We start from the raw sequence: 18,893 nt of genomic DNA, 5'->3' as shown, positions 1-18,893 counted from the left end.
AGCACAAAATTGCTTGACGACCAAAAAAAAAAAAGAGCACAAAATTGCTCAAGCTTCTATACCAGGTGGCAGGTTTAGGTGTAAAGTCTTTTGATATGTTAAAACTTCCTCAAAAACTTGCTTTCGTGTAGAAAAGTTCCTGATAACATCGGAAAGGAGTAGTTGGAGTTCATTCTTAAGATTTGATTGAATGGCTATGCTTACTGAAATCGCCACCCTTGAGGAGAAGTGAGTTTTGTGATTGTTTGTTTTTTTTGCACCTCTTTCGTGTATCTAAGCGTTTGTATTAAGACAGAAAAAGTTGAGATGTGATCGTACGTTTGGGTTTTGTCTGAATCCTGCTACTATCTTTTTTAGAAACTATGAGTTCTTCCTTTATCTCCGTATTTTTGTTTGGAATAACGAATTCACTAGCTTTTTTTCTTCCAGTTAATCTAAATTGAGTTTTGATTCTGTGTTTTTTTGCTGGTGGTTTTCCTGATAATTTGTCTGAATTTCTGCTCTTCTCTGGTTAAGGATTTGTTTTGACTCTGTTCTATCGTTTTTGGTCTAAGGAATCAAAGAAGGGAAGTTTTTTTGTTAGGTCTTCTTCTTTTTTCCTTGGGGGTAAACATTTGTGCGTCAGGGTGCTTTCTGGGTCGGATGATTTGTAAATTCTGGGTAATTTCGTTAGTCTTGGATCAGATCTCTAGATAAGTAGGGTTCTTGATAAGTTACAATGTGTCAAGTGATTCATCTTTGGTTTCAGGTACGTTGAATTATGCAAGAAGCATGGAATCCTACCCAACACTTCTATTTTATCTACCTTCCTTGAGGTATGGTTACCTTTTTCCATGTCCATAAGATCTATATATTGCTTCTGATTAGCTTGATCTTAGTGTTATTCTGAGTTAAATTTACAATTGAACCAAGATCAAATGAATTTTCAGGCGGAGGATAGAAAGTCAAGAAATCAAAGATGCATCATGAATCTTTTAGTGGACAGAGTGAATTACGATGACTTTCACCCGCTTCTCGAGTTATGCAATGAGATCAACACATCCGATTTAATAGAAGGAATCGATCTCTTTGTGAGATCCTCTTGTTCTTTGGAAGATCATTATGCATTGTCCTTAATCCGTTCTGTCAGTCAAAAACTGCGACTTGTTCATCTTCATGATTCTTTCGGAAAAACCTTCTGGCTGTAAGCAATGGTTTTTTTTTTTTGTTTGCATTATTTCTTTCTTCAGCTTTCTATTTTCATTTGGTGATTGTTTTTTTTAATATCAGGGACGTTTTCTTTAGAGGTTTGAGCTGCCAAGTATTGAATGTGAGGTCGTTGCATTTAAATAAGCTTAACATCGTAGGAGAGTTCGCACAGCTGCACACCCTTATACTCGATAACAACCGTATACATGGTTTTGGGGAAGACTGTTTTTCTTGCATGCCCAAATTGACATATCTTTCGATTTGCGACAGTCTAGTGTCGGATCTTTGGACAACAAGTGCTGCTCTCTTGAAACTCCCTTCTCTTAAGGAGCTCCGGTTCCAAATTTGGATTTGTTGTAGTGATTCGCAGTCATCTTCAAACTCGTCCATTGGAGCAGATTTTTCAGAGGTTTTCGAACAGTTGGATCCTGATGAAGAGACTTTTCATGGCATGGATTTCTCGTATAAAATTCCTGAGCAAGATGATATGGATTCACGTATCTCCGTGTCTACAGATCTGAATGGAGAAGTATTTTTGAGGGAAAAGGTGAAAACACATTACCATTTTTTCTTGCTTGTAAAGTTAACCGATGAGACATGTAAGCATGGGATGGTTAAAGCTTCCTTGTACCATTTTGGCAGGTTAGGAAAGGGAAAATGCCGTGCAAAACCTATGATGGTTCATTCGAAACACAACTTGGTAATGTTGGGTTGAAATATATATCGTCTCACGCATCACCGATATGTTTCAAAAAGCATTATAGGATGTACATGATAAACTCTTTACCCAAATTAAAAGTCCTGGACAATTTGGCAATCAGAAAGAGTGATAGAGATAGGGCCATTGAGACATACTCCGCAAACTTTGAGTACTTACCGTACAGGAGAAAGAACAAGGAAAGTGTAGTTAGAGTCCTGGAGAAGCGTGAAACGAGATCAAGCAAATGGAAATCTCAGAATTCATATATAAGGTCTCTTTGTGCGGCTAGGATGGGATCTTCTTCTTGGCCTCTCTTGCATTCGCTTCCTTTTAGTAGGATTCACCGGGAAGATGAAAACAGGAGATTATGTCCAAGGCAGTTTGAATATCATCCGTTGGATCCTAGCCTAATGGTATTTGGAACTTTGGATGGTGAGGTGGTTGTTCTCAATCACGAAAGCGGGAAAATTGTACGCTACATCCCATCTCATGGAGCTCAAAGTAGTATCTTGGGACTTTGTTGGCTCAAGATGTATCCATCTATGGTACTTTTGAAAGCTGCCTTTGTTTGATTTGATTATGTTAGTTGTTAGCTAACGAATACATTTCAAATTTTTTTTGGTTTTCCAAGGTTATAGCTGGCTCAGCCAGCGGCTCACTGAAGTTGTACGACATCCAAAAAGCGTCATCCACAGTTACTAGTAGTAGCAGTCACACAACTTCTGGTTCTGTTACTTTTGATGACTTTGACCAGTTAACCTCGGTTCATGTTAATTCGACGGACAAACTATTTCTTGCAAGCGGATACTCAAAGGACGTGGCTTTGTATGACATTGGTAGCGGAACACGCCTACAAGTTTTCGCTAACATGCATCAAGAGCACATTAACGTGGTGAAATTCTCCAACCACTCCCCGTCTCTTTTCGCGACTTCTTCTTTTGACAGAGATGTTAAGCTATGGGATTTGAGACAAGAGCCATCTCAACCATGCTACACTGCCTCTAGTACCAAAGGAAACGTGATGGTTTGCTTCTCTCCAGATGATCGTTATCTTCTAACATCAGCCGTGGACAATGAGGTACTCTCATCGACCTTTTAGTTTTTACTCATGAAGCTTTCTGCATATACAATATTCGCTTTTTTTATATGTGTGTGACAATCTTCTAATGATTTTTAGCAATCAATTGAGCATTTTTCTCAGGTGCGGCAGCTTTTGACAGTTGATGGAAGGCTTCATCTGAATTTTGAGATAGTCCCAACAGGAAGCTCTATGAACTATACTCGATCGTATTACATGAATGGTAATGACTACATCATCAGTGGAAGCTGCGATGAGAGTATGGTCCGTGTTTGTTGTGCTCAAACGGGAAGACGCCTCAGGGATGTATCTCTAGAGGTAATATATATATATATATATATATAGCGGCATGAATGTGAGCTGCTATGTGTAGAGAGCATGTGACCTAACTATGTGATTCGGTTTGTCTTGCAGGGAAACGGTTCAGACTTCTCCATGATGTTTGTTCAGTCTCTACGCGGTGACCCCTTCAGGGTGAGTTGACATATGTTTTTTGATCAGTAAAATATAAGTTTACCGGTGGAATTTCCAGTTATAAGAATGTTGATGGCATTTTCAAGACTTGTGTAATGTTTATATCTTGCAGGATTTTAACATGAGTGTTTTGGCTGCGTACACGCGACCGAGCTCAGTGTCTGAGATAGTCAAGGTACATTGAAACACACTGCTATTGATTGATCGAAGAAAGTTCCCGAATTTATAAGTAAACCTCTTGTAATACAGAAACTATGACAAACTATGTTTTGCAGGTGAATTTGTTAGCATCAAGAGATTCTATAGAAGAACAATCTCATGGTCTTCGTTGTTATCCCTCAAATAGCATGGGAGGCTAAAAGACAAAAAAAAAAAAAAAGGAGAGGCTTTGTTGTTGCTTATCAAAAAGCTTGGAAACTGTATGATTTTTGTAGAGAGGCATGTTTGAAGTATTACTATCCTAAAGAGATGTGTACTTGTGTAGTGTAGGATAATAATAATCGACAAGGAGATGTAGAAATATCCAAAAATAAATGGATCCGAATTCGATTCTTGCATGATCGATTCTCTGATAAAGAAAAAATACTAATATAGATTTAATAATAATTCTTCAAAAAAAAAGAAGGTGTTTTACATTTTCCTTTAAATACATAGTTTAGGTCGAATGTGCCCTCTTTAATTTCTAGAACTGGAGAAGAAACAAAAAAGGAAGGAAAGGAAAGGATAACACAAAACCTCTCGTCTTCCAAAATCCACCACACAGACAAGCACAACGACGACGACGACAATGGCTCTTTCTTCTGGAATCTTCTCTACCTTTCTCTGCGTCGAAACGGCGCCGTTCCGCAGCTCACCGTCTCTCTCGTCCCTCCGTCTTGCGCCTCATCCGGCTAACCTGCGCATGGTGCGAGCCGTGACCTCCGCGACGGCATCCTCCGAGCCCTCAGCCACCAAGACCCGGGAGCCACGTGGCATCATGAAGCCTCGCCCAGTGTCCCCCGAAATGCAGGACGTCGTCGGCGAGTCGGTGATACCTCGCACACAGGCTCTCAAACGCATTTGGGCCTACATCAAGGAACACGACCTTCAAGTATATATTCTTATTTCATCTCCCTCTCTATGAAATGCATAACGTCTTGATTTGAAGCAAACGCTCTGATTTTTAACTTGCTTTTCGGATTTGCGTTTTTGGTGTTTCAGAGTGGTTGGAATTCGAGGGTTTCTTGTAGACTAATCCCGAACATTTTCTTTCTAATAGCTTATGAGTTCAAAGAGACATCTTTTAAGAATTGGATAAGGTTTTCTTGTTGTCTTTGTTTGCATAGTTGAATCTCTTGGAGTTGTTTACTGTTTAGTTTAGGAATCTGAAACAGTTTCTTTTGATGTTGTGATTATTGAATTGAAGGATTAAGCGGATTCTGGGCTTCAATTTTTGGTTGTACACTTCTTTTTTGATGTGACTGGTTTTTCCTTGTCATTGACAAAAATTCCTAAATCGTTTCTTGGAAAAATATATGATTTCCTTGACTGGTCTAATGACTCTTTAAGCTCTGTCTGATTGTAACAAAAGTAAGACTTGGAGAGGCTGATTCAGCTCACCTTAAGACGTTAGCTTGTGTGTTTTCTGGTGTTTTCATCTCTTTCTGTTGTTTGGTCTTAGATTCTTAAGAGCTCCTTCACATTTAGAGATACTTTTTCAGCAGAATGAACAGAGTTCAATATTGATATAGGCATCTACTTGTGTGAACTTTGGTGACTAAAATGAGTAACATTGTTCTCCAGGATCCACAAAACAAGAAGGTGATAATCTGCGACGAGAAGCTGAAGAAGATATTTGAAGGAAAAGACCGCGTCGGGTTCTTGGAGATTGCGAAGCTCATCGGTCCTCACTTTCTCTGAATGAATGTGGTGGCTGAGACAAGACAATCATTGGCGTATGTTTTTTGCTGAGCTATTAGAGGCCATGAATGATCGGACTACAGATTAGTGAAATTAGGTTTTAAGATGTTTTATGCAACGAAGTAGTTAAAGCTTTTGAGGATATCTTTTGTCAGTTATGTGTACACTTGCTTCCCATTGCAGTTAAAGTATGCGTTTTGTCTTATGACTTGAACACCTCTTTTATGCATCCGTTTCTTCATATTACTTCCCTTGTTTTTTTAACTTTTTCATTTCAAATTTTTTAGTTTTTACTTTCTTCATATTGCCATAATATCTGAACACAAATATGACCTAAATCCCATTTCTGTAACATTCACCAATCACCACGATGACCAAAGTTTTACAGATGAATTTGGGGGTAAAAATAACAGTAATTTTCTATCGAAGCATGTGAAGGCATCACTACTAAACAGCAAATGCACTGATTAGAACTTTCTCTACTTGTCTGCCAAAATCTAGACAAAATTAATCTTATGGAATACCAATTCATCACAAGTTACAATAATAAGAGAATAAAACAACTTTTTTTCTTTCTTTGGATGAAATTTCGCGAGATTTAGAAAAGAAGAAAATGTCAAAAGCGTTTTCTAACTAACACTTGAGACATGAATCTCATAACTTAGAGAAGTCCTGTTAGAGAAATATAGTTTTTTTTGAGAAATTTAGTTGACGACTAGAGGAACATAAAGACTTTTTTCTTTTTTTATGAAAGAAAGGAAAGTCAATATTGAATTGGAACTCGTTAACACACGGGCGGTCTTATATTTGTTCAACATAACTAAATAAAAAATAATACTAATTAGGAAGGTTCATGAATAATAATCCTAATAGATTTATCCACTTGTTTTTATATCTAAAGTTGCAAAAGAAGGAAAAAAAAAAGGAAAGACGAGTAATACGTTAATGTTTAAACAAAAAGAAATCCTTTTCCTGATCGATTTGCGACGATACTCGATAGTTGTTAACTGTTATTCATATTCCCTATCCAATTTGGGAACCGACTCTCAACCATCCTCTCCCTTGGCTATATAAATAGAGAACCTCTGGACTCCAAAGAGCTCACAAAAGCAAGAAAGAAGAAGAAGAAACGATGGGTCTCTCTGGTGCACGCAAGGTGCTCTTAATCCTCGTGATCACTGCATGCGTCTTCTCCGGAAGTGCTGAGGCATGGAGCTGGAGTTGGGGTTCCGGCCAGTCCGGTTCTAACTGGGGCTGGGGCTGGGGCTCCGACAGCTCTGGTAGCGGTTCTTCTGGCTCGAGTTCAGGTGGTTCAGACTCGAACTCGGGTGGTGGTTCAAGTTGGGGATGGGGTTGGAGCTCGAACGGAACGGATACACACTGGGGTTGGGGAAGCAGCTCTGGCTCAAACCATTCGAGCGGCACTGGCTCTACACACAAAAGCCACAACAACCACACGGCCCCAAACCACTCAGGTGGCACTGGCTCTACACACAACCATACGGCCCCATCAAACCACTCAAGCAGCACTGGTTCTACACACAACAACCACACGGCACCATCAAACCACTCAGTTGGTACTGGTTCTACAAGCAACATCCACCACAACCACACGGCCCCATCAAACCACTCATGCGGCACTGGCTCTACACACAACAACCACACGGCTCCATCAAACCACTCAAGCGGCACTGGTTCTGCACACAACAACGGCCACCACAATCACACGGCCCCATCAAACCACTCAAGCGGCACTGGTTCTGCACACGACAACGGCCACCACAATCACACGGCCACTTCTACACACAACAACCACACGGCCCCATCAAACCACTCAAGCGGCACTGGTTCTACACACAACAACAGCCACCACAACCACACGGCCCCATCAAACCACTCCTGCGGCACTGGTTCTACAAGCAACATCCACCACAACCACTCGGCTCCATCAAACCACTCAAGCGGTACTGGTTCTACACACAACAACCACACGACCCCATCAAACCACTCAAGCGGTGCTGGTTCTACACACAACAACCACACGACCCCATCAAACCACTCAAGTGGTGCTGGTTCTACACACAACAACCACACGGCCCCATCAAATCACTCAGGCGGGACTGGCTCTACGAGCAACAACAGCCACCACAACCACACGGCCGCTCTAATATCGCATAGAAGAAAGATTGAGGTTACTGTGTGGAAAAGCGGATTCGATTACCAAGAATGGGCTTCAAAGCATGCGCCTTTCTACGTCAACGATGTTCTTGTTGTCAAGTACACCAACAACAATAATGATCGAACCAAATCCAAGACCAAGCACAGCCACAAGAACGATGTCTATTTGCTCCCAGACTTGAGGAGCTACAAGAGATGCGATGTGAGGAGAGGCAAGAAGCTAGTCGCACGAGGATCATCAACATCCTCATTAGGGTTCAAGTTGCTTCTCCGCAAGACTCAGACTTACTACTTGGCCAGTGGGAACCACAAGGACTGCAACCACAACATGAAGTTCTCTGTTTCCCCTGTTCCCCGCCCTTCTCCACATACTAAACCCTAATTCCAATTTCACTCCTTGTTTTCTTTTTCTTTAAGCTTTTAGTTTGACGTTTTTAGGTTCGGTTTGGTTTGCTCTCCTTTTTTTTTGTTTCTTCTGCTTTAAGGCAACGATGGATTCAGATTTTTTTTTTTTTCAAGAATAGATTCAATACGCATAGTTTTTATATTTTTATTTTTTCATTGCGTTGGGGATAGAGAAAGCCTCTGATGCTTCCCGAGTCTTTCTTGAAATAATAAGTTCAAATCTAATGACATCTCTTTAATACAAATTACCCGCAGGTTTAAACCAGTTTATAACGCACAAGCACAGACAGCGCCATAATCTTTCTCACAAAATTATAAATAAACCAGAATTGTTTAAACCGCCATACCAATTTCTTTTTCTTACGGGCACACACAACGCCAGAATCTTCCCTTCGTTATCGCATATCCAAATATTCCAAGTTACATCTTTAATTCTAGAAACGTGAAAACAAATTTTAATTCCGAAAAGGACGCAAGAAAATAAAAAAAATTAAACAAGAGAATGCTTCGTCTCCGTTACAATTTTCTCCGATCTTATAACCGCCGTCACTTCCACCGTCTTCCGCGACCTTTCTCCTCCTCTTCTCCGCCATCCACCGGTCCTTCAGGCTCTTCCTTGAATCACAATGAACCTCACCTCACACCGTCTCCGCCGCCACACCAATCACAAAGTCCTATTCCCTCGATTTACACCGTCTCTCCATCTTCTCCCTTCTCTAAGAAATCCGTTTTTGCTCTCTCCGCCGCCGCTTTATCCACCGCGATTGCATACGCTGCTGTTTTCCCTCCCGATCTTGACCAATCAGATCGTACTCCTAGCAGAAACAGCCGTATCTTCGACTCAATCGAGCACGCGGTTCAGAAATCTGGAAATTCATTGAGGAGAGTGGTTCACCATGCTAGACAAACCGGTGTTGCGGCCTCGGTTCTGTGGCAGTCGCTCAGGTCGGTTCTCTCTTCAGCCAATCACGAGGTGCGTGCCGGATTCGAGCTGCGGGTGGCTGCTCTTCTAGCCGATATAGCCTCCGCGAATGCTGCTCGCAGAGCCGCTCTCGTTGGAGCTGGCAGTGGTGCGGTGGTTGATTGGTTGCTGGAGACGGTGGCCCTTCCCGGAGATAGAATTGGGGCCCAGGACGAAGCCGCTAGGGCTCTGGCTTACCTTATTGCTGATCCAACTGTGCGTAAAGACGCTCTGGGAAGACCTGATGCAGTGCCTAAGTTGCTCAAGTTCGTATTCTCTTGTCAACCAAAAAACAAAAAGGTGCGTCTTGTTTCCACTAGCTGTTTGTACTGATTGAATAGCGAAAAAAAGAAGTAGATGCTATAGCCTGGTAATAGTTCAGGAGGTGATTGTAGTATTGTTCAGGTTAGATGTAATGGAAACTGTGACGAGCCAGCTGTTATAAATCTAGATGGCATTTTAGGATTTAGAAGAATCCAAAGGCATTTCTATGATAGGCAAGAACAATGAGTTTTGTGTATCTCTAGGGTTGTTGATCAAGTGTCAAGCTGGAGATTTGTCATTCTCATTAAGATATGAAAAACTTTTCGAAGCATATGAGTCTTGATTATGTGATGCTTCTGGTTGTGTTTTGCCATTGATATCTAGCTTTTCTTTGGGAGCAGCATCCAAGACGTAGTTCATTCGATATTTCTGATTCTTTGAAAGGTAGGAGCATGCTTGTGGCTGCCATAATGGATATCGTCACTTCCAACTGTGACACAATAGAAAAGACACCTTTTAAATCATCATTGCCAGGGAATGCTACGATGAGAGATATTGCTTCAGCAATTCAAGTAATTGAGGAAGGTGGGATGTATTTTGATGAACCAGAAAAAGATGATGACAGTGACGATGGAAGAAGTGGGATTAAGGGAATTGGAATTAAAATCCTTGAAGGAACCACGGTTCTTGGGCTGTCAAGAACCAGTGGGCTTGCGCCGTTGGGTGACCTTAATGCTAATGCGGGAGAGGATACTCCTAAAACATTTGCATTGCTAAGTAAACATGACAATTCTTCGCAAGCAAATTTGTCATCTGCCGTCATTCCTGGCCTTTGGGATGATTTACATTGTCAACATGTAGCAGTGCCGTTTGCTGCGTGGGCATTGGCAAACTGGGCAATGGCTTCTGATACAAATAGATTTCATATTCAAGAACTTGATCGGGATGGGCAAGTCGTCATGACAGCCTTAATGGCACCCGAGAGGACTGTGAAATGGCATGGGAGTTTGGTGGCTCGGCTGTTGTTGGAGGATCTCAATCTCCCGTTAAGCGATTCTGTTTCCGACTGGAGTTCGAGTTTGCTTGCCACTGTTTCACATGCCAGTAAAACTGACGATATCTCTTTGGCTCAAGTTGCGTTGTCCGCCTTTTTAGTTTCTGTTGACAGAAGTGACAAAGCACAGAAGATGGTAATGGAGAAGGGTCTTCATCTGATGAGAGAGAGTGCTAGGAAAACGAGAAAACACAAAGCAGTGCAAGAAGGTTTGTCAAAGGCTCTAGAATTACTCTGTGTTGGTGAGATGCATTTATCTCTTGAAGAGAGTCAGAAGTGGTCTGGCATACTACTCTCATGGGTTCTTGGAAAGGTTGCATCGGACACTGTTCAATCTTCAGCAAGAAGAATCCTTTCACGCACTTTTGAGGACTATGGACCACAGTCTATCCCGATTTCTCAGGGATGGTTAACCCTTATAATGAATGAAATTTTGATGTACAGCAAGTCGTTGTCAGCTAAAGGAGCTAGCCTACCTAAAACTGAAAAACCAAAGGTGCATGAAGCTTTATGGTCATTGAATTTATTATCTGAACATAGAATAGTTGAAAATTATGACTACTTTTATTTGGTTACATCTTTCGGTTTTAAATTTTGTAAATAACAGCTATTACTTGGAATATACAGGTAGATCTGTCAAAAGTTTCTTCTGCTACTCAGTCAACCAACCAGCTAGCAGGGGCTGTTGTTAGTCTTGCCATGGCTCAACTGGGTGCAGTCCCAGATTCTGTCCATAATGTTCCACTGGCAGATCTGCTCCTTTCCGAGCCTTTTGCGGTACCGATTAAGAACTTAAAGAAGGACAGCCCCCCTAAATTTAATGCTGCTGAGTCTGCATTGGCAACCCTCAAGGCTATTAAGTCACTGACTGATGTTTGCGCTGAAGATACTGTATGCCAGAACAAAATAGTTGATTTTGGTGTTCTTTGTTTGCTAAGGCGCTTTCTATTATGTGATGATTATGAGAAGCTAGGTGCAATGGAAGCTTATGATGCATCCAGAGCCCTTGAGGCTCGAGGGCGAGCTCCAGATAGTCTTGGTGAATCTTCAATCACAGATCCGCAAGATCCATCTAGTGTCAGAGTCCCAGCTAGTGCACACATCCGAAGGCATGCAGCTAGATTGCTAACTATTCTTTCGCTTCTTCCGCAAGTCCAGAAGGTCATTTTAGCTGATGAAGCATGGTGCAAATGGCTTGATGATTGTGCAAAAGGAGAAATTTCCGGTTGCAGTGACCCTAAGACACAAAGCTATGCGAGGGCTTCTCTGTTAAATGTGTATTGCAATCAGCAAGATGATCGTGGATCTAGAAACATTGGCAGTTCCAAGCCAGACATCTCAAACATAAACAGTAACTGTCCTCGCTATGGAGACATGATATTTCTAATTAATCCCGGACTAGCACATTGGAAATGTCCTGAAAAGGAACATCAAAATGGTAAGAAAATCGAATCAAGTGAAGGTGAACCAACAGATGCTGCTTATAAAGCCAGCGATCGTGTCGATATTAGCGATCTGTCTAGTTCCATGGATCATTCCAGCAGTGGTTCACGTGTGCATGATCCTGAATTTGATGTCATCTTTCTTCATGGATTGCGTGGTGGACCCTTTAAAACTTGGCGGATAGCTGAGGATAAATCCTCTACCAAATCTGGCCTAGTGGAGAAGATTGACCAGGAAGCAGGAAAGCTGGGAACTTTTTGGCCAAGTGAGTGGCTCTCAAATGATTTCCCTCAAGCTCGTTTGTTTACCCTTAAATACAAGGTATGTCTGAGTTTTATGCACATACCTACTTAATGCGGATCTTTGTAACAGATCTATATGTTGTGTACTTATCTGTTCCCTGGTGCATTTGTGGTTGCCAATTTGATTCTCGTTGATATATTTGATACAGACAAATCTCACGGAATGGTCTGGAGCTAGCTTGCCTCTTCAAGTACGTTATGCATTACTAGTTATTTTAGGAAGTTATACCTTTTTAATTTATTTTTGTGAGTAGTATTTTGCAATAAGTCTTTTTGTACATGAAAGCACTTAAAATCTGTTAAAATCTTATTCAGATATAAGCTTTCTGCAGTTATAAGACCTAACAGGCTATATGACCAGAGGATTATCAAAATAATCGCACTAGAATATTTTGAAGGGTCTTGGTCTGAGTTTACAGTAATTGACACTGAAGGGCAAAATTTTGAATCTACTGCTGAGGTTAAGAATTATTTGCCAATAGTATGGCTTTGTTAGACGTTGCTGTTTTTCCCTGGAAAAGTGGTCGAGAGCTGGATGAGTGATTATTGAGTATATACAGCATTCTGTGTGTGTACTTCATCTCTATCACTAAGCCTGCAGTTGTTTTGTTGATGATGGAATTTTGCTAATTTGCAGGAAGTTAGCGCTATGATATTGGAAAAGCTCGTCTCTGCAGGCATTGGAGACCGTCCTGTTGTTTTTGTGACTCACAGGTCTGAGATCTCTTATGGGGCCTGTCTAAAGATATTTCCTAATGCAAACTTATATGGATGCTGATCTGTTATCAGCTAAGGTTTATTATATATCTTGGTGCTTTTCTCAGTAACAAAATTACGGCATTGAATTGACATGTTGTCTCATAGAACATCAATACAATAATTTTTTTGATCAAGGAACGTTCATCTTGTAGTATGGGAGGACTTGTCGTGAAGCAGATTCTACACAAAGCAAAGGAAGAAAAACTTGATAAACTAGTGAATAACACGGCAGGAGTTGTATGTATCAACGCATCATACATTTTCTGGTTTTCTAGTTCTCTTAAGCATCATATTTCTTTATTTCCGTGGGCTTTGTCTTTGCGAATTAGCTTGAATTAGCTCACTAAAAAAATAATGCGAGTATCTCGTACCTCTCACTTTCAGGTATTCTACAGCTGCCCACATTTTGGCAGCAAGCTAGCAGATATGCCCTGGCGAATGGGTCTTGTGTTGCGCCCGGCTCCATCTGTTAGTAATACTATTCTGTTATAGAGCTGATTTCAATCCATCTCCAAATATCCATATCTAATCAACCATGTGGATGATGAATTGTGATATAGATAGGAGAGCTACGAAGTGGTTCTCCAAGACTAGTGGAGCTCAATGACCTACTTCGACAGCTCCACAAGAAAGGAATTGTAGAAGTCCTTAGTTTCTGTGAGGTTGTTGATTTACTCTATAGCACTTATGAGTCTCTTTATTTTCTAACATTACATACTCTGTTAATAATTTTATGGTTACTGTTTACCATCTAATTGCAGACAAAAGTAACCCCGATTGTGGAAGGCTATGGAGGATGGGCTTTTCGGATGGAAATCGTGCCAATTGAATCAGCATACCCAGGATTTGGTGAACTTGTTGTACGTATCTCCAATTTGTAGTAACGTATATATATACATACTCCTTTTACATATTAGATTGCAACTTCCAAAACTGTTGTTTTACATGAATATATGAAACAGGTGTTGGAGTCAACAGACCATATAAATTCTTGTAAACCACTGAGCCGCTCGGATCCTTCATATACTGAGGCGTTGCAGTTCCTGCGCAAGCTCAGCTCGCAGCGTTCAAGACCTCGTGTTAAACCGGAATCTGATGACTCATGATTGATGGTTAAGCACACGGTCGGTTAGCTTAACCTAAGATGACTCATGACTCAAGAATCATACAAAGTGCTATATCTCGTTGTCACTGTAGCCTGAAATATATCTTCTGTGTACATAAGAAAAAAACACGCTAGGTTCTTTTGTATCTCTTTTACTTATTGTTTCATTTGTGTTATTTGAACAACACTTTGAAAATATATATATACTCATTTTCATTCCCCAAGTGTTCTTGGTTTATAAAAATTTTTACTGGTCTTTTCTAAATTTTTTCGTAACTTATTAATATAGACAGATTTAGTTTCAATCGTTATGTTGTTATAAGAAGTTAGTAAGTATTTGAAATTCTGTCTATTTATGAGCTCAGCATGAAGTATTTGGGATTTTATACCATTGCGAAATCTCATAAATTAGATTTTTTTTTGGTGCGCAAATGTCTCATGAAGTATATAGCAGAAGAAAAGCTGAAAAGGTAAACGAAGTGAAATGTTGTCTTTTCCATTACATTTATGATATATCATCTCTCATTTTTTTTGGTAACTAAAAATCTATGAAATCCATACTAGTCCTGATTTTCGGGGTCAATCCAGATGTTTTTATTTGTCGTTTTTTGTATAGTGGTAACAAATAACATGTAAAAAATGGAAAATTTTCGATGATAGATTGTGGGCTAGATCATGGATTCATGGTTCACAAATCACAAGGATTCATCCATTAGAAAATCACATGTAACGTAAATATATTATACTCCCTCCGTTTTATAAAAAGTGTCATTCTAACATTTTTCACACAAATTAAGAAATAAGATAAAAGGTCTTTTATATCCTTATTAGTTTACAAAAAATGACTCTTGAAACTATATTTATAATTAATTTTCTGAATTTATTGAAGTTAAAGTTGGTATTTTATGTTAAAAATTACATTAGAATTCTAAAACGACATTCTTTTTGAAAAAAAAAAAATGTCAGAACGACTCTTTGTAAAACAGAGGGAGTATTTACTACTAAGAAATATACCTCCCTTTTTCGTTAATTAAATTTGAAGGTAAAAGGCAAGATTTATCTAACAAAAGAAACACCAAGTACCAACACGAAGGTAATAGAAAAGATAACATGAACACTAACGATGCAACGCACCCTCTAGTATCTGAAATTGTTGTAGACAAAAAGAGACGACGTTTATCAATATGAATTTATGATCAATCAACATAAATAACGAAGAAATATCGATGTGCTTTAGACCAAAAACAAAAAATATCAATTTGCTTAGTACTAAAACAGAAAACCAATAAAAAAAAAAGTAAATATCACGTGACTTGTGGAAGCAAGGCAACGCGTTACAAAAGCACGAGACATAGCGTATTGGTTGCTATTTTCCATTTTCCCTCGTTAGATTCTCACAGAGAAACCAATAGACACATGACGCGTGTACCTGATTTCCTTCCTCCTTTTTTTTTTTTTTTAATCTCTCCCCCTCTTAACAACACCCTCCGGGTTTTCTGGTATTACTAGATTGCCATTATGTCGTTCTGTATTTGTACTGTAGTATTTTGTAACTTTTTAAGTTAGATTTTTTTTTCTTTTTTGGGTGAGGTATTATTATCGACGTGAGAATGTTAGAAGTGTAATCTCAAAAATTATTAAAATGCTATATAATACAAAAATTGGTAAGAAGGTTTAAGTTGCACATTAATCTTAATTAAGTCATACATTTCCTTTGAACAACATATATACCCACACTGCCACACCACACAGTCGTGTAATGATGGTCAAAATGTAAAGCCAATCTTGTATGGTCATATTGCCAGCGGATTGATGCTTGTGACAACTATGATGTGAACTCCAGCTCTTTGAGCTGCGGTAAATACAGGATGGTCCATGCTTTAGCACGTGATTGCTGTTTTCTCGTCTTGTTTTGCTTCGGTTTTATCTTTTTTGTTTCACTTACTGGTTCTTTGCCTTTCTTTGTGTTTTTGTTGCTTCAATTGGTTTTCATTTGTCGTAGATTTTAGTTTTCTGTTTTCTTTGTCGTACCTCTGTATTCTGTAAAAAATTTGAGAAAATTTGGTATAAAATTTAACATTTAACCAAAAAAAAAAGAAAAATAAAACAGATGAACGTATATCAGTAGATAATTAACTCATTTTTCATTATGCATAGAAATGTTTTTGATTTTAAATGAAAACAAAAAAAGCATGTGAAGGGTATTTTAGTAACTGACAAACTGTTGAAGAGAGATAGCTGTTTAATGACTTGTTCTCCAAGTTGGTATAGTGCAAGAGCTCGTTAAGTATAAAAAGGGGAGCTGGCAAGGAAACACATTTCAGACGCTTTATTTTTGTTTTTCAAGGATTTGGGCGGAAAGAGATAGAAGAGATCGCTCTAAGGTTTCATTTGCGCTCAACACAACTCATTAATTAAGGTAATGATTACCTAGTGTGTTAATAATCTATCTGAATCATTACTTCATCTTAATTTCATAATCATCATTTAATACTTCGTTCAAGCAAGCCCTATATTGACTAAGATCCACTAATTAATGTAGATGCAGGACTACGAGTAGTAGGTATCCATTAAGGATCCAAAAAAAAAAAATTAGAAGTTAAATAGTTAAGATGAAAGGAATTAATGGCACAAATATGAATGAGATATATTTGATGCTTATTAATATTAGAAATTTTTTTAACATAATGGTAAGATTGTTAGAAAAAATATAGATGAATGGTTTTTTAACCATATGTTACTCCTATCGAAGTTGGACAGAAATGACAATTTTGTATTATTCTTTATACAGAGGGCATGTAATATGTTATAAGACAAAAAAATTGCAACACACTAGTTTTGATGCTTTTCTAGAATTAAAGAAAACAAAATCATCTGTCATTATTGAAGGCAGTGTTAATTGTGTAGTTTTTCATCTTAATTAATCCACTACAAGAGGAGAAAATTGAGAAAAGAAGAGAAATGGATTTACATTTGAATTTAAAAGTTTGTTATTTTTTTGTTAAAAAGGTGGAAGCTTGTTGAGAAAACTTCCTCACTTAATCGTCCATCAAAATATTTTTTATACAACTTTTTTGTTTGTGTTAACATACAATGTGGGTTCTTTTCCACGTACACATCGATTTCGAGTAAACCGATTTCCGTAACTACAAGTCATTGTTTCATATTATGCGGTATTTTCTCAATCTTATGGTTTGGGTTCCGGAAACTATATCAATAATCCTGTAATAGAAATATTTTCACGTTTTTTATCTGCTGAAGCAACATAACTGAAAAAAGAGTAAAAATCATAAGAATGCAAATTAAGGTGTATATTTGATAAAAGAGTCACTAGATGTTCTTGATTCAGATATTGGCCGATATTTTTTCCATACAAGTGTTTTTTTGTTTTCAATGTGCTTGTCATTTTTTTTAGGGCTTAGTCTACATTTATACTCAACCGATTGGCCATTATATACATTTTTTTGTTTTGTTTTATGGATGGACTATATAATTTGTAGCGTGTAGCCCCGTTGCTTTTGATTGTTAGGAGAGATCTGAAAGAGAAACAAATTCAGGGCGGCTAATATATAGATATGGCCACGGCTGCATTGAAATATAAAACACCTAATATTATTATTACACATATATAAACAAGTCAACACAAATTAATTACGAGACTTAACGTGTACGTGCTTGCTTAACGCACATAATAGTTCACGTAGGGCCATATGTAGTTTAATCATCACAATCCAGATCTTCAAATATACATATATATATATATATATCGATTATTATCACGTTTTATAAGATCAGAAGAACAATTATAGTTAAACTCTATATGTACATTATTATATTAACAACTAATATAACTAATGGTCAGTTAATAACGACGCATCACATATCTGTTGTGACCACAGCATGAACAACTAAAACATGCAGTACGTAACACTTTTAGTCAATTGTATATTTAAGAGACCATGCAAATTATTTTTGCCTTGTTTTCGATCGCCAATAGTTCCGTAAGGCAGTAACTCAAAAATCATAAAAATGTACGAGTATTTTGTTATGATAAAAAAAAAGGTGCACGTATTTTAATTGATTTGAAAAAAATTATACATTATTTGTTTGGTATATTTTTGTAGATTGCAATCAACGTTTGGTAGTCCACCGTACATGATTTACACGTGGGTATAGAGAAATCGAATATCTTCTAACATTACATTTAAACGCAAAAGACAATATATATAAAAAATTATGAAATGTAATTTGTGAAACGTTTTTCTTTAAATTAGAATACGTAGTAAATTTGACACGCGCATAAAAAAAAAGTAGCATAATTAAATGATGTATTAAAAAATGAGTTTTATATTAGATACGTAGGCAAAAAGGCGGCTAAGTAGAGAGTAAACGTTTGCTTCCCGCGTTATACAATGCCCTAATTCTCACCATCATCATGCGTGCAAGCTATTTTCCATTTCCTTTAACGATTCTCATTCTTACTCTCTTTAAGCCTCTTCTTTCTTTCCCCTAATCATTTTTTTTTTATTAATTCTTTCTTCTTTTTCTTTCCCATTTCTTGTGTTCTTTTCCCGGAAAATTCTCTCTGTTGTTGCCTCTCCTGATAAGCCCGACCAAGTTTATCCCTTTCTCACTAATCATTTCTTTTTAAACTTCTCTCGATCTCCCTTCAAAACTAACCTTTTTTCTATCTTAGTCTATAGACTCTTCAATCTTGATTTGTACGCATTTCCATGTTAAAGAACTTCTTTGTAACTCATAATTTCAGATTAATCGAATTCGGTGAGGTTCAAAGAGAAAGATGGGAAACCAAACAAGCAAAAAGCCGCAAGAGACATCGACTAAGACCACAACAACGAGCATGCACTACACAACGGAGCTACGATCCTACGAGGCTGCCTGTAAAGCAGACACGGAGCTGCAATCATTCGACACGTGTTTGCAGGCACGGACAAGTCACGTGATAAGCACGCTAGCTACGGGTGTTGAGGTTCGAGCGCTCTCGTTCGATTCCCTGAAAGAAGTGACTGCGTGTTTGCTCGAGATGAATCAAGAAGTGGTGAAAGTGATATTGGATTGTAAG

General features: G+C 38.5%; 5 protein-coding genes across 9 annotated transcripts in view; all 5 read left to right on the top strand.

The window, feature by feature from the left end:
* Window positions 1-23: 23 nt before the first annotated feature.
* On the top strand, window positions 24-3,953 carry LOC18029531. 2 transcript variants are annotated; one of them, XM_006412181.2, is made up of 10 exons: window positions 24-228; window positions 749-815; window positions 930-1,183; window positions 1,270-1,735; window positions 1,831-2,433; window positions 2,520-2,966; window positions 3,090-3,284; window positions 3,381-3,440; window positions 3,553-3,615; window positions 3,716-3,953. In XM_006412181.2, the coding sequence occupies exons 1-10, from the start codon at window positions 191-193 to the stop codon at window positions 3,797-3,799; spliced, it is 2,277 nt and encodes a 758-aa protein (XP_006412244.1). In that variant the 5' UTR covers window positions 24-190; the 3' UTR covers window positions 3,800-3,953. The 2 variants fall into 2 exon arrangements, with proteins under 2 accessions (XP_006412244.1, XP_024005756.1); XM_024149988.1 differs by lacking the exon at window positions 24-228 and adding an exon at window positions 620-660.
* Window positions 3,954-4,117: 164 nt separating this feature from the next.
* On the top strand, window positions 4,118-5,582 carry LOC18029530 (upstream activation factor subunit UAF30). The gene is made up of 2 exons (XM_006412180.2): window positions 4,118-4,530; window positions 5,223-5,582. The coding sequence occupies exons 1-2, from the start codon at window positions 4,228-4,230 to the stop codon at window positions 5,337-5,339; spliced, it is 420 nt and encodes a 139-aa protein (XP_006412243.1). The 5' UTR covers window positions 4,118-4,227; the 3' UTR covers window positions 5,340-5,582.
* Window positions 5,583-6,471: 889 nt separating this feature from the next.
* LOC18029529 (hornerin) lies at window positions 6,472-7,899 on the top strand. The gene is made up of 2 exons (XM_024148647.1): window positions 6,472-6,778; window positions 7,211-7,899. Exons 1-2 carry the CDS (start codon window positions 6,472-6,474, stop codon window positions 7,897-7,899), a joined length of 996 nt encoding a protein of 331 aa, XP_024004415.1.
* A 497-nt stretch (window positions 7,900-8,396) lies between these two features.
* LOC18029528 lies at window positions 8,397-14,028 on the top strand. 4 transcript variants are annotated; one of them, XM_024149984.1, is made up of 10 exons: window positions 8,397-9,183; window positions 9,549-10,697; window positions 10,829-11,965; window positions 12,096-12,137; window positions 12,584-12,660; window positions 12,858-12,942; window positions 13,090-13,173; window positions 13,266-13,367; window positions 13,467-13,565; window positions 13,668-14,028. In XM_024149984.1, the coding sequence occupies exons 1-10, from the start codon at window positions 8,425-8,427 to the stop codon at window positions 13,809-13,811; spliced, it is 3,678 nt and encodes a 1,225-aa protein (XP_024005752.1). In that variant the 5' UTR covers window positions 8,397-8,424; the 3' UTR covers window positions 13,812-14,028. The 4 variants fall into 4 exon arrangements, 3 of the variants coding, with proteins under 3 accessions (XP_024005752.1, XP_024005753.1, XP_024005754.1); XM_024149985.1 differs by having other exon boundaries at window positions 8,848-9,183; window positions 9,532-10,697; XM_024149986.1 differs by having other exon boundaries at window positions 8,858-9,183; window positions 9,592-10,697.
* A 4,487-nt stretch (window positions 14,029-18,515) lies between these two features.
* LOC18029526 (UPF0496 protein At4g34320) overlaps window positions 18,516-18,893 on the top strand; it is a 1,626-nt gene continuing 1,248 nt past the window's right edge. The window contains 1 exon segment of the mRNA XM_006412176.2: window positions 18,516-18,892. Within this exon segment, the coding sequence (XP_006412239.2) occupies window positions 18,612-18,892 (281 nt within the window). The 5' untranslated portion in view covers window positions 18,516-18,611.

The sequence above is a fragment of the Eutrema salsugineum genome, unplaced genomic scaffold (genome assembly GCF_000478725.1).
Source record: "Eutrema salsugineum unplaced genomic scaffold, Eutsalg1_0 scaffold_1, whole genome shotgun sequence".
Taxonomy (NCBI): Eukaryota; Viridiplantae; Streptophyta; class Magnoliopsida; order Brassicales; family Brassicaceae; genus Eutrema; species Eutrema salsugineum.
Note: the sequence above shows the minus strand (reverse complement) of the source record. Positions and strands in the feature narration are given on the sequence as shown.

Bases quoted from the DNA above. Each gene is read 5' to 3' on its own strand.
- LOC18029529 (XM_024148647.1), top strand. From the start codon at position 6,472: ATGGGTCTCTCTGGTGCACGCAAGGTGCTCTTAATCCTCGTGATCACT. The intron at 6,779-7,210 runs AAAGCCACAACA...ACAACAGCCACC, and splicing joins CGGCACTGGCTCTACACACA to ACAACCACACGGCCCCATCA.
- LOC18029528 (XM_024149984.1), top strand. From the start codon at position 8,425: ATGCTTCGTCTCCGTTACAATTTTCTCCGATCTTATAACCGCCGTCAC. The intron at 9,184-9,548 runs GTGCGTCTTGTT...CTTTGGGAGCAG, and splicing joins GTCAACCAAAAAACAAAAAG to CATCCAAGACGTAGTTCATT. The intron at 11,966-12,095 runs GTATGTCTGAGT...TATTTGATACAG, and splicing joins TGTTTACCCTTAAATACAAG to ACAAATCTCACGGAATGGTC.
- LOC18029530 (XM_006412180.2), top strand. From the start codon at position 4,228: ATGGCTCTTTCTTCTGGAATCTTCTCTACCTTTCTCTGCGTCGAAACG. The intron at 4,531-5,222 runs GTATATATTCTT...ATTGTTCTCCAG, and splicing joins TCAAGGAACACGACCTTCAA to GATCCACAAAACAAGAAGGT.
- LOC18029531 (XM_006412181.2), top strand. From the start codon at position 191: ATGGCTATGCTTACTGAAATCGCCACCCTTGAGGAGAA. The intron at 229-748 runs GTGAGTTTTGTG...CTTTGGTTTCAG, and splicing joins ATCGCCACCCTTGAGGAGAA to GTACGTTGAATTATGCAAGA. The intron at 2,967-3,089 runs GTACTCTCATCG...CATTTTTCTCAG, and splicing joins CATCAGCCGTGGACAATGAG to GTGCGGCAGCTTTTGACAGT.